The sequence below is a fragment of the Mauremys reevesii genome, linkage group 1, assembly GCF_016161935.1.
Source record: "Mauremys reevesii isolate NIE-2019 linkage group 1, ASM1616193v1, whole genome shotgun sequence".
Lineage (NCBI taxonomy): Eukaryota > Metazoa > Chordata > Testudines > Geoemydidae > Mauremys > Mauremys reevesii.
Window position 1 is genome coordinate 18,933,716 of NC_052623.1, and position 14,172 is coordinate 18,947,887.

Sequence of the window (14,172 nt, forward strand, 5' to 3'; positions counted from 1 at the left end):
ACTATTCAAATATGCAGCGGCTCACAGGATCAAAGACCAGCACAGCTGGGAATCTTCACAAATAAGTCACTGCTGATACTGGGGGGAGGGGGAACAAGAGGGGTTCTTCTGTGTGAAGTTGATCAGTGCGGGTAACTGACTAGACAGACAGGCGATTGGAACAGGTGGAATAGATGGATTTAAGAAAAGATGGACATACACCTCACATCTAATAACAACTTACTGGGTGTGCAGGCTGAAAAGTAGCAAGCAGCAGAACCAGATGTTCTCTGCATCTTCAGTATGGGAGATGCAGAGTGACTTAGTCCAAGGTCGCACAGTGAATAAGGGGCTATGCAAAGACTGGAGCACCAAATCATTCTGTCCCCTGGTTATATAGGTTGGGTGATCCCAATCCACAGAGCCCTGATTGGCTGGGGATGGGCAGATGAGAAGCTGGCATCTCCATCCCCCAGAGATGATTATGTTGACTCTCATTTTTATCTGTGCAGCTACTTTCTCAACATGATCATGGAAGGAGAGGGTGCGGTCGAGTTTCACTCCAAGATAAATTGGAGTGTAATCAATGTTGCACATTTAATCACAGAATGTTACTTTCAGTGTGTTTTTGGCACTCCTATTATCAAGATGAAACACGCTTACTATTGTTTTTCCAGGGTTTGGTTTAAACCTCCATTTCCAGAAATATTGTTCCATATTTTGGAGGTCCTCAGTTAATGCTTTCTCAATGTCATGGAGATTTGATGCTTGGATTATCATGGCAAGATCATATCCAAATTTTCGTGATTTAGTTGGAGGCATGTCACTTACATAAATATTAAAAAGGGTTGACGCAAGTACAGAGCCTTGTGGTAACCCGTTGTTTCTGATACAGGGTGAGCACGTCTTATTACCCAGGTACACCATAGGCATCTTACTCAGCATGGTCCACAGCAGGCTAAGTGTTTGGTAGCAAGGTATAATTTTAGCAAGTTTCAGCATCAGGCCCTTAATCCAGACAGTATCATGCGCAGATGACAGGTCAACAAATACTGCACCAGTCTTTAGGGGGTTTTTTGGTTGGGTTTTTTTTGTTTTGTTTTTTGATAGCCAGCCTCAATGTGAGTTGTGAGTGCCAGAACTTGATCACAACAAGTATGTTTTGGCTGGAAGCCTGCCTGTTCGACATGGATAGCTGGCTCAGTAAAAGGGCGTATTCTTTTGAGGATGATCCATTCAAGAAGTTTATAGGTTGTACATAGTAGAGAAATTGGCCTATAGATTCCCACTTCATCAGGGGGCTTTCCAGGCTTTGGAATGGCAATTACTATTGCCTCACGCCATATTTCAGGGATCCGTACTGTCCTTAAGGTAGCAGAGTACAATGTTGCTAGCTATTGGGGTCCTTTGGAGACCAGATGGTGGAGGAATTCTGGCAGAATACTGTCAGAGCCTGCAGCCTTCCCTTTTTTCATCATGGAAAGTCCTTCTTTTACATCCTCAACACTGACAGTGGAAGGTTCTCCTCGGGGGATTGATGCAAGTGTTCTGTAGAGTTGTTGATACACTTCTCTTCTTGTGTGTTTATCAAGTGATCCTTGTGTTCTCCACCAGTTTGAAGGCTATTGAGTTTGGCCGGTGCTCAGATAAAGGTAATAATTGGAGATATACCAATCTCCTAAAACTGGAAGGAACCTTGAAAGGTCATTGAGTCCAGTCCCCTGCATTCACTAGTGGGACCAATTTTTGCCCCAGATCCCTAAGCGGCCTTCTCAAGGATTGAACTCACAACCCTGGGTTTAGTAGGCCAATGCTCAAACCACTGAGCTATTCCTCCCCCCTTAAATTGCAGATGTAATTGCAGTTATCCTAATGAATCAGTGGCCTTTGTGGCCATTATATAGGTGGGGATCATCAGAGTGCAAGACAGTCCTTATGCATGGTGGGGAGCTGGAGTGAACAGCACAGAGCTGGTTACCCTGCTTGAGTATTCTCTACGCCTCTGAAATCCCCAGCTGCCCAATTAGGGCAGTTCTGGGGCACAAAGGGGCTGGAATGGGGAACTCCTTGCCAAGCCACAGACTCCCTGTGTGGGCCGACTCCCTTGGGCATGTGGGCTTAGCCTACACTGTGACTCACTTCCCCATACATAAAGAAAAAAGTACTTTTCTGCTTCACAGGGGCATTGTGAGAATAAAATCTACGCATGATGGTGAGATGCTCCGACACTACAGAGGAGCCCGTAGACAGAAGAGACAATCTCAGATATGCGCATGTACAACAGATTACTGGTATCCACTTAGTGCAGACGTCTGAGTCAAATCGCGCTCCCTCTGCCAATGTGTGCAGTCCCCTTGAAGCCAGTGGAGCTGCACGTGGGAGTGAGATAAGCAAGATTTCCCCTAAGGCAGTCAGTGATGTGCTGCCATGTGTGGTTTGTACAGCACCTAGCACAATGGGGCCTTGGTCCAGGCTCCTAGGTGCTACCGTAATACAGAGAAACGTGAATAATTAATACATCACGCCGACATGTGTTGTTATTTATTGTTTGTATTTCCACAGCCTCTGGGAGCCCCCGTCCATTGTGCAAGGGGTTGTACAAACAGAATAAAAAGCCAGTCCTGGCTCCAAAGAGCTCTCAATCTCAGTGTTTGTGGGAGTAATTATGGGCTTGTCTACACAGGCAAAAGAGGGAGAACTTTTCAATGGTGAGCTACATCAACTCAGCTAACACAACTGTAGGGAGCTCCCTTTCTGCTTGTTTAGATGAGCCCTGTAAGGGAAGGATGGAGGTGAAGGGGTGTGCACGGGGAGGGGGGGGCCCAAGCAGGGGCACGGGCTGCCCAATAGTCGTCAGGAGTAGAGAACTTTCCAGCCTCCCCAGAGCTGCAAGGAGGAAAGTGAGCTCCAGCCAGAGCCAGGGCGGGGGGGAGAGAGAGGGAGGGGAGCACAGAATGTGCCCCCTCCCCCCCAAAGGGGTCAAAGTTAAATTTCTGCACACGCCCCTGAATTAAGATGATGTAGGGCTAATGGGAAGTGTCCTCCACATCAATTTGTCTTATAGATCTACCCGTTGATTCAGTCTTGTCCATTTTGTTGTTCGAAACTATTTTTGTGAGTAAGTCAATGCTGGCAGAAATGATTATCTAGCCAGATCCTGGGGGGAGGGAGTGAGGAACGACTCCAACACGGGTTGGGAAACCAGGCCCCAAGCCTCACTTTAATTAGGTGTCAGAATTTTCATGACCAGGTCTCAGGAACCCCCTCTAGCAGCCCCCCGAATAGTGCGTCACCTTCCTGGGCTTGATCCTGGTGAAATCCCCACTGAGTGCTGTGGGAGTTGTGTTAAAGAAGCAGTGCAGAATCAAGTCCTATTCCCATTGCACCCCTATAACCAGAATATCATCGGCTACTGAATTTGTCATTTGCTTTTGGTTGGAGACCGGTTTCATGGCCTTAAAGCATCACATTACGCTGATCTTCAGCAGCAACAAGGACTGTAAGAAAATCTCTTAGGTCATCTGTTCTCTGAATATTGGCTGGCAGCCCCTACCTGTGCATTAGCGCAGCTAAGGGCAAAGAGGACAGGCACCGATATGAAATGTCCTTTCTGACCTGAACATAATAGTATCATGTTGAGCTTAGGGTCTGGCCTCTGGCTGCCACTACTTAGCTTTGCTGGAGGAGGATGAAAAGAGAACACAGGAAGCCACTTTCCTCCCCATTACACCCATGCAGACCCCAGGCATAACAGTGACATTGATGGAGGAAGGGCTAGTACTGCTACTGCTGCGTGGTCCGAAGGAGGCATAGCCAACTGTTTGAAGGCGTGATCAGTCCTTATACCATTGGCTATCCAGTGGTACAAGGGGAAGGGGGCATTTCACCTTTATCTGCCCTGTGCAAGCAATGCCCCCAAGCACCTCTGCTCAGCTGCTACAGATCTGTATCCACCCAGCCTCTCCCTTCTCTACCTACAATTTGCTTTTGTAGGCCCGGTCCTGAACGATGCTGAGTAAAGTTCTGTGCTGATGTCACTGGGGGCAGAGAGAGCCCGGCACCTGACAGGATTAGGGTCTAACTCCTTAAATTCAGGTGACTGGAATTCAGCCATCAATATTTCCTTAATGCTTGAAGCCCCTGCAGCTCATTTTAAAAACACTTTTCAGACACAGTGATTTACCTAATTTTTTTTATAAAGTTAAACATGAAACAAAAGAGTAGCTCAGCAATTCCCTTAATTTTTACACTAGTGCAAGTCAAAAGTGGCTTTTGCATCAGACACAACATGACATTTAATGAGCACATGGAGGCAAATTTTAAAATGTAGGTGCCAGAGGGTAGGCACCTAAATCTGGATTTTATGTACTTATCTAGCTGGTTGCATCATGAACAGGTGAAATTCACACACCCATGTAGGGAAATTCACATGCCATGAGGTCCTAAGTGCCTAAATCAGCAGTTTGGTGCCTGAAACAGGTATTTACAGTATGTGCCTTACTGTATATTGAGCTGTCTAAACTTCTGGCATTCAAGTTTGCAAACTGTGCCCTTAGTCTCTGGCACACTCTTATTTGATGTCTTGGCGGGAAGGGGGAAATTTAAGAGTACGAGAGACTACACGCACAGCACGCTGCTTATGAGCAGAAAGCTTTTCAGTAATTAAAAGGATTTCTAGACTTTGGCATTTTTTAAACAAGGAGTAACTCTTAAATACTTCCATATTAAACAGAGAACTAGAAATCATCTGGCAACTAGCACAAGCATCACTTCGGTATAAACGAAGAGGCAAGTGCAGAGAGAGAGAGACCATTTTATAGCCCACGCCCTTCTTGTGACACACTCCAAGGAGTAACAGGATTAAAATGAAAGCACAAAGAAGAGGACTACTGGGCGAATACGTGATACCAAAAAGGCATAATACACTACAGACTTAAGGCTCAATCCTGCCTGGCGCTGAGGCCCTTCAATCAGCATTGATTCCAACACCTCCAGGGCTTTAAAGCTAGAGCCTATATAGCATATGCTGGACACCCAGACTGACAAAGGAATTAGGACTCGACTGCTAAAGATTCACTAAACAAAACACCAAACAACGGGCTCTGTAGCAGATTGCAGACTCACTGCCACAGCGCCTCCTGCTGGTCATCCAGGAATTAGCTTGATTCCAGCACTCAGAGCACCTCCTGCTGGCCGGTGTCTCTCCTGCCTGAGGCCCTGTGTCCCTCCTGGACCCCGGTGCCTCTTTTCCTTGGGGTTCTGCACACAGCAGTACCCCACGCTCTAGGTCTCTGCTCTCAGGGAAATCCCCAACCCTCTAAGCCCACCTTCCCTCAGCAGCTACTGCCAGTCATCATCTAGCCCCCTCTCTCTGGGGCAGACTGCAGTCTGTAATGGCCACTCATCACGGGCAAGAGGGTTGGAGCAGCTGCCTCTGCCTATCCCCGGGCTGCACCTCTGCAGCCCCAGTACCTCCTTAGGCCTTTGACGAGGCCTCAGCCTGAGGAGTTGCCAGGCTGGAGCTCCCCTTGCACCTGCTCGGCTCGGCTCTAGGCACCCTGTGCTCCAAGGCAGCTAAGCCCTTCCCACTCCAAGGCTAGAGAGAGTAACCCTGCTCCTCTCTTAGCACTTATATCAGGGCCAGATGTGGCCCGATCGGGTGTGGCCACAGCTGTGGCCCCTTCCCTATTCAGCCTACCTTTTCCCCCAGGAGCGGGGTAACTGCCCCGCTACAGGCTCATATGACAGATGGCAGCAAACAGGCTCCAAAGCAGCTTTTAGCAGTTTGATGGTAAATAACGTCTTTCCAAAGGCAGGACTCTACTATGGCTCAAGGATCTTGCCCTGTGTTCAAGAGGACACACCACCTGCAGGGTAGCGGCTGGAGGCCTTCCCCCTGCACAAGGCAGGAGCAGGCATGATGCCTCTACAAGAATGAGGGGGAAGCACAATCACTTGCAGACATAGGCGCCGACTTATATGGGGCTCTGGGGCTTTAGCCCCATGAATAAATCCCAAGCAGGGGCTCTGCCCCACCAATGTTTTTTCTCCCCTGCTTAGAGCGCCCCCCCGCCGCTGCCGCCGCCGCCGCCAGGGCTGCCCAGAGCCCTTTAAATCCCAGCCGCAGCCGGGAATCAGAGGGCTCTGGGCTGCCTGCTGCAGCGGGAAGCCCAGAGCCCTCTGATTCCCGGCTGCGGCTGGGATTTAAAAGGCTCTGGGCTCCCCGCGTTTGCAGGCAGCCCAGAGCCCTTTAAATCCCAGCCGCGGCCGGGAATCAGAGGGCTCTGGGCTGCCTGCTGCAGCGGGAAGCCCAGAGCCCTCTGATTCCCGGCCGCGGCTGGGATTTAAAAGGCTCTGGGCTCCCCGCGGTTGCAGGCAGCCCAGAGCCCTTTAAATCCCAGCCGCGCCGGGAATCAGAGGGCTCTGGGCTGCCTGCTGCAGCGGAAGCCCAGAGCCCTCTGATTCCCGGCCGCGGCTGGGATTTAAAGGCTCTGGGCTCCCGCGGTTGCAGGCAGCCCAGAGCCCTTTAAATCCCAGCCGCGGCCGGGAATCAGAGGGCTCTGGGCTGCCTGCTGCGCGGGAGCCCAGAGCCCTCTGATTCCCGGCCGCGGCTGGGAATTTAATAGCTCTGTGCTCCCCGCGGGTGCAGGCAGCCCAGAGCCCTATCAATCACAGCCGCGGCTGAGATTTAAACGGCTCTGGGCTCCCCGCCGCAGTGGGCAGCCCAGAGCCCTCTGATTCCCGGCCGCGGCTGGGATTTAAAAGGCTCTGGGCTCCCCGCGTTTGCAGGCAGCCCAGAGTCCTCTGACTCCCAGCCGGGGCTGGGATTTAAAAGGCTCTGGGATCCCCGCGGCTGCCAGCAGCCCAGAGCCCTTTGAATCCCAGCCTCTGTCCGCTGATTGCCCCCTCCCCAGACTCCTGCCCCAACTGCCCCCCAGAACCTCCACCCCCTATCTAAGCCCCACTGGTCCTTGTTCCCCAATTACCCCCTCCCGAGACCCCTGCCCCTAACTGCCCCTTGGGACCTCAGCCCCTATCTAAGCCTCCCTTCTCCTTGTCCCCAACTGCCCCCTCCTGAGACCCCACCCAACTTCCCCAGGACCGCACCCCTACCTGTCCCCTGATAAACCTCTTAGACTCCCATGCCTATCCAATTGCTGCCTGTCCCCTGACTGCCCCTTCGAACCTCTGCCCCATCCAACTCCCCCTGCTCCTTGTCCCTTGACTGCCCCCGGAACTCCCTACCTCTTCTCCAACCCCAAACTGCTTACTGTGCCACTCAGACCAGCGTATCTGGCTCCATGCAGCTCCAGACAGTTGCTGCCATGCTCCCCCATGGAGCCCACAGCCCTCTCCCACCCCCAGCACCTGCCTTCCAGATTTGAACACCTCAAAATTCAGGAGTGCTCAAGCTCGGTTTGGGCAGCTTTTACTTCATTTCTCCCAAATCAGTTTCCTGCAAGGTGCCAACTGAAGGTGTTGGAGAACAGAGAGATCAGGTGGCCTCCTAATGCCTGGAAAAGAGACAAAGGCCGGAGGAGGGAGTGTCAGTGCCTGTGCGGACTTCTGGGAAGTGCACGGTGTGGAAGGGGATGCTGTGATGCTTTGGAACATCTCCATACAAAGCCAGTCAGGACTCTGGGGGAGCCTCCTCTCGGAGCATACTGTCTCCAGGGCAAGAAGCTTACACCTTCCTGGGTCTGACTCGAGCATTCAGCATGCCCTTCCACGTCATGCACTTTCCAAAGTGAGTCTGCCCAGGCTGGTCCTGGGGCAACCAGAGGTCGCTGCACCCCAACTCTGCAGTCAGATGTGACTCTCAGCCAGACAGTAAAACAGAAGGTTTATTAGATGACGGGAACACAGTTTAAACAGAGCTTGTTGGTACAGAAAACAGAACCCCTCTGTCAGGTCCATCTTGGGGGGTGGGGAGCCCAGAACCAAGTTCTGGGTCTCTCCCAATTTCCCCAGCCAGCTCCAAACTGACACTCCCTCCTCTGGCCTCTGTGTCTCTTCTGGACAAGGAGGCCACCTGATCTCTTTGTCCCCAACACCTTCAGTTGGCATCTTGCAGGGGAAACTGAGGCACCCACACAGTATTCAGAGAAAATATTAAGAACATTCCCACTTCATCACAACAGATGCAACAAAATATAATACTGTATATTGAAGTAGGCAAGTGCTGCTTCTGACTTTCCACTTTTAATTGACCCTTGTAATCTTGTGGCACTGACGCGTTGTAGCTTCATTTTATATCGGCTTACAGGGCGGGAGCGGGGGGGCACCACCATTTTGGGCCCCACCAAAAATTATACAAACCTGCCGCCTATGCTTGCAGAAGGTACTTCACCTGTAGAGGGAAGGTATCGCTTGTGCTACCCCAGTGATGCCTCCTGGCGCTAGCTAGTGTGAAGATGGGGCCATGGCTAGCCCCATTTGCAGTGGTGATCACTCGTGTTAGCACTGGGCAATGCCTCCTGCTGAAGGGAGTGCAATCAGCTAAATTATGACTGCTCCCTGCATGAAGGGAGGGGGGCAAAGGGTGTCATCCTATCCTTCCAACAGCCACAGAGAGCAGACATACACCTCCCTTTATTAAGCATACCAAACAGAACTGACCTGATCAGACCTGTTACATTATATCCACTGCATCCTCAGAATTAGTCATGGCATCAAAATACTGACTGATCCGATTAAAAGATGCTACAATCAATTGCATTAACCAGTGCACCAGGGCTGTGATTCTGTGTATGTAAATAATCTAAATATCCATTTACTCGATGTGGTAGAACAGAGAAGAGTCCGGCACTTTATCATGTCAGCTCTCACATGATTCAAGGACACCGTTTACCTTTTATTCCTACCATTAAAAAACAAGCAAGGAATGTCAAAGGCAAAAGCTATTTCTGCTTGACCTAAACAAAAAATAAATAAATAAACAAGTCAAGAAAATCCGTAATTAAAAAGGTACTAGTGATTTTTGGGAGCATCTTAAAGAAGCCTGATTTTTAGAGGGCAGGTGCTCAGCACTTTCTGAAAAATCAAACCACTTTAGGGCATCTCCAGATGAGCCCCCTTAAATATTGAGGCACCCCAAACCACTAGTCACTTTGGCAAATCTTCCTTTGTCCTTCATACTTCCTACTAGATATTTCACAATATAAAGGTCCCTAGCGTCACATGCAGAGCTTTGACATCAGCCAATAACAACAGGAGCCCTGATTCAATCCAATATCAGTTCCAACTCCAAAACAAATCCGAGGGCTCTTACTAACCTCCTTCCCCCACCAAAAAAAACCTGCTTAATTCTCAGACATTTCCTACAGGGATGTGACAGACACACATTAATTTCTGACTTTTGCAAATACTAGCCATAAACAGACATTTCAAATATCGATTTTTCTATTTAAACTTTTTAGGTTAAAATTTTGTTGACAAGGGTGAGCTAATTTGCAGGTGGCGTGTTCCTATCAGATTCTTTGGGCCTGTTCTGCTCTCACACTAGCACAGCTCCATTGACTTTGAAAGGTGGCACTGCTGCTTTATACGAATGTGAAATCAGAATGAGGCTCGTATACATCATCGTTCTTCATGGCAGGGTATCATTTACACTAGTGCAAAGTGAGGGTGAAAACACTGTCAGATAGGAGTGGCACTGTTTTACACGCATGTTTACTCCTGGGGGAATTCTGTGCCACTTCACATGTGCAGAGTTCATGTCCCGGGCAGATTATTTTTCTCCACAGAAAATACATTCTGCTGGAGAGGCGCTGCAGTTATGCCTTTCTAGGGTGACCAGATGTCCCGATTTTATAGGGATAGTCCTGATTTTTGGGTCTTTTTTTTTATATAGGCTCCTATTATCCCCCCACCCCCGTCCCGATTTTTCACATTTGCTGTCTGGTCACCCCTATGCCTTTCGCCCACCAGAGACTGTTGTGGTGCCAGAACAGAGTGCAGCTGGCTCACCGGCCAGAGCAGCCAAATGCAGAGAGAGCAGAGGAGAGCCTGCTTTCCTCACAGTGCCCTGTCCGTGGGGCCAGGTGAAGAGGCCGGGGATTTTTGCGGTGGGGACAGACAGAGCAGGGCATATGGGAATGCTGGGGGGTGACAGACTGGGGTTCAGAAAGGCAATGGGGGGACAGACTGGGGTGGGAGCTGAATGGGAGTGCAGGACCACATGGGGATGGGGGGCGGCTGAGCTGGGATGCAAGGACACATGTGGGAGAGGGAGGGGTGGATGACTGGGGGTGCAGGGACACATGGAGACAGAGGGAGGGGGTGTAAGGACACATGGGAACAGGCAAAGGAGAGGTGGCTGAATGGGGGTGCAGGGACACATGGGGACAGGAGCACATGTGCCTGACTGAATGGGAGAGACTAGGGCTCAGCCAGGGTCTGCAAGGGGGAGGCTCCCCAATTCCCTAACAATCCCTCCCCTCCCAAAAATACTTGCATACTTCTTCCACCCACACCCAACAACCATCCAAGTTCACTCCCAGGCTCCTTCCCAGCAATTACTTCCCTCTCCCTCAGCTCCTCCATTATCCCTGACTTCCCCAAGCCTCTGTATTACTTGTAAGGGGTGCTGGAAATACGGTTCTGTATGGTAGTTTAAATGAATTATTACTTAATGTTCTGTATGAATATGCCTAGTAAAGAATCTGTTTGTCAAAAAAAATTTCCTGAATCTTTTTTAGTTCTCTGTATTGTTACAGACATACTTGCTGAAGGTACTTTGAAATAAATCACCAAAATAATTGAAATGGGTGTGATTACATTGTGTTATTTTGACAAATAAAATATGCAGAATTTTGCAGAATGTTTAATTTTTTGGCGCAGAATTCCCAAGGGAGTACGCCTTGCACATGGTAACATGGCTGCCAAGGTGCAAGGCAATGAAGAACCAGGCCCAGAATTTTTAGCCTTAATTCATAAGAAGGAAAAATCTACCCCGTCCATGATTTTCAAGCTGAATGCCAACTGCGCCTTTCCCCACGGCAAGCAGAAAAATGGAGGCGCTAAATTATGTATACATTTTAGATTCACATGAATTGTTTCTCATGCTGCTATGTGACAGGTGCCATCTGCAGAACCCATGAGATGGGCTAATTAGTCACAGTCCCTTTGCTAGAAACACCAACCATTCCTAATGGGGGTTGAGGGGACAGAGGAACTGCAACATTTGTTTTGTCACCAAAAAACCACCAGTTCTGCTCTCAGGACTATAGAACCCTAGTTTCCTCTGTCAAGGAAAGTTCTGGAAAGCAGCATCAAGGAAAAGCTCTGATTTCAAAAGGAAATCAACGCTCCAGTTGGGCCTAGACAATGCGTGTATACTTCCAGCCTGCCACCTCTTTGTTACAGTTTGTTTTTTATTTACAATACATCATACTTCTTCAGCCAGAAACAAACGCCTTACAGCAGCTACATTTCATTCTGAACCACAGGGAGGTCCATTTTCAGGTGAAATCAGGCATCATTTGCCTTCTGAGAATCAAAAGAGAAAACCAGGAAGAGATGTTACTGGGGAAAACCTGCAGCTTATATGTGCTGAAACGTGTGATTCCCCCAACAGCCAGCATGCTACTTCAATCAAATGCATTTAACATGTCAGTGACAAAATTTTGCCCCACCCACCAACTGCAGGATCCTGCAGGACACACCTAATCTGCATCAAATGAAGCCCATTGCGGAGGTCTATTTTCATCCCAGATACCTCCTGCTCTTATAAACCTGGACCAATGCATGCTTCCACCTGTAGGCACCTTTGGATTAAAGGTACAGTGCAGGCTTTAAACTCCACAAGTTGCCTTCAGCTCACAGGGCATGCTTCAGCCCAGCTGATTTTATCCTGGGCTCCTATGAAGCCTCCAGGAGCCCAGACATAGCTTGCAGACATAGTGCAAAAGTGGCCAGCAGGCTTATTAGCCCAGCATGTGAACACATACAGTTACAAACGAAGGGGAGGTGGAAATAAAAGGGTGATTTACTGGTGAGACTGCATTGGTGGGAGGAGCCCCCAGAAAGTTCTTGAAGCTGCAGACCCAGTGATTCTTATTGTGTTTAGCTAATAGGAGATGGTCACGCACACCACAGGGAGATATATCTGGGGTGAGGCTTGGGGAGGATGGCAGGAGATTTCCCTGGCTTCCCCTCAACAGAGAGGACACAGAAGATGGAGGAGGGGCATTGGGCGGATACACAGAGGATGGAGGAGGGGTGTTGGGCAGGTGGACAGGGGTTGGGGGAGGGTGCTGGGCGGACACAGAGAGGATGGCGGAGGGGCGTTGGGCAGGTGGACAGGGGTTGGGGGAGGGTGCTGGGCAGACACAGAGAGGCTGGAGGAGGGGCGTTGGGCAGGTGGAGAGGGCTGGGGCAGGGGGTTGGGCGGACACAGAGAGGATGGCGGAGGGGCATTGGGCAGGTGAGCAGGGATTGGGGGAGGGCACTGGGCGGACACAGAGAGGCTGGAGGAGGGGCATTGGGCAAGTGGACAGGGGTTGGTGGAGGGCACTGGGCTGACACAGAGAGGATGGAGAAGGGGCGTTGGGCACGTGGACAGGGGTTGGGGGAGGGCGCTGGGCAGACACAGAGAGGCTGGAGGAGGGGCATTGAGCAGGTGGAGAGGGCTGGGGCAGGGGGTTGGGCGGACACAGAGAGGATGGCGGAGGGGCATTGGGCAGGTGGACAGGGGTTGGGGGAGGGCGCTGGGCAGACACAGAGAGGATGGCAGAGGGGCATTGGGCAGGTGGGCAGGGATTGGGGGAGGGCACTGGGCGGACACAGAGAGGATGGCAGAGGGGCATTGGGCAGGTGGGCAGGGATTGGGGGAGGGCACTGGGCGGACACAGAGAGGATGGAGGAGGGGCGTTGGGCAGGTGGATGTGGGTGGGGGTGGGCAGAGGCGCACAGAAGATGAGGGTGCTGGGTAGGGGTACGATGTATCCGCCTCTCACCTGTAGGAGCTGCTCACCCCGGCTGCCGATTCCTCCCTGATCTGCCTGTTGAGGGCATCCACCGCTGCTCGCCCTTTGGCCGCCTCCTGGGACGCCGAGAGCACGGGCTGCTGCTGCTGCCCCCCATCCTCGACCACCTGGACCCTCTTCTTCCGCCCTTCCTCAGCCCTGGCTGCCTTGGGCTGCTCCTCCTTTCCCCTTTGCTCTGCCTCCTCCTCCTTCTTCTCCTGCCCCGGCTGCAGCTTCCTCCTCTTCTCCTGGCTGGGAGGTTTCTCCTGGGGGCCCTTGTCCGGGGCTGGCCCAGGGGACGGGGCTGGCTTGGGGATCCAGGGGTGGTCCCCTCTCTTGGGGATGGGCCAGGCCCGGAAATCCTTCTGGTACTGGCTCTCATTCGCAAAGGGGGTTTCCGAGGGCAGGTACTCACTCTTGGGTTTGCAGCTGGGCTCCGGCCGCTGCGCCTTCCAGTGCTTGTAGTCCTGGCGCATCACCGAGTCGGCCAGCGGCTGCTGCCCCGGCCCAGCCTTGTGGTCCCCCCCAGCCGCAGTCGCCCTGGCAACTGCATCCAGGTCGCCGCCCAGGATGGAGGGCTGGGTCTCGATGGCAGAGGAAGGGCGTGGCTGCGGCGGCTGCTGCTGCAAACCCCCCTGGGCCGCGGGGCTCTCGGTGGCCTCGGAGTATTTGGTGAAGACCAAAGGGACCGCGATGTCCGCCTTGTCCAGCTGGTTCCAGAAGCGGGCGATGCAGCACGCCCGGGTGATGCAGGGCCAAGCCATGGTGGCGCCTCGAGCTCTCCCCGGCTAGGCAGCCCGGCCTGTCCCCGCACACCCTGCACGAAATCCACTCGCTCGCTTACTCCCCCGCCAGAAAGAGCCCCCGGCCGCGGGGCTGCAAAAGGAAATTCGGGGCCAGTTCAAGATCGAGAGGGGGGGGGGGATAATCCGAGCTGCGGCGGTGCACGCAAGCACCTCGGAAGGGCAACCGGTGCCGAACCTAAGCACAGTCCCTAGCTGCACGCAGAAGGCTCGGTGCTAATCGCCAAGGGCCAGGGCTCTGGCAGAGCCCGGCCCCAACGCAAGGCAAAGGAAATGCTGCCCCCACCCCCCAAGCAATGGTCGGTCAGAGCTGCGGATTTCCCCCACGTCCTTGGCGACCTGAGGCAAGTGCAAACGCCCGGCAGCCCGGTCGGGTTTCAGCCCTGCTGCATGGCGGAGAAGCGCCCTGCTGCAAGGTCCTG

At 52.0% G+C, this 14,172-nt stretch overlaps 1 protein-coding gene across 2 annotated transcripts in view; it reads right to left on the reverse strand.

The window, feature by feature from the left end:
• The window catches only part of MAP6 (microtubule associated protein 6), a 76,926-nt gene extending 63,108 nt beyond the window's left edge, over positions 1-13,818 (reverse strand). Inside the window, exon 1 of one of the 2 annotated variants that reach the window (XM_039539663.1) lies at positions 12,939-13,818. In XM_039539663.1, the coding sequence (XP_039395597.1) occupies positions 12,939-13,711 (773 nt within the window). In that variant the 5' untranslated portion in view covers positions 13,712-13,818. The remainder of the gene's footprint in view (positions 1-12,938) is intronic. The other variant, XM_039539671.1, reaches the window with a different exon arrangement.
• Between the last annotated feature and the right edge of the window lie 354 nt (positions 13,819-14,172).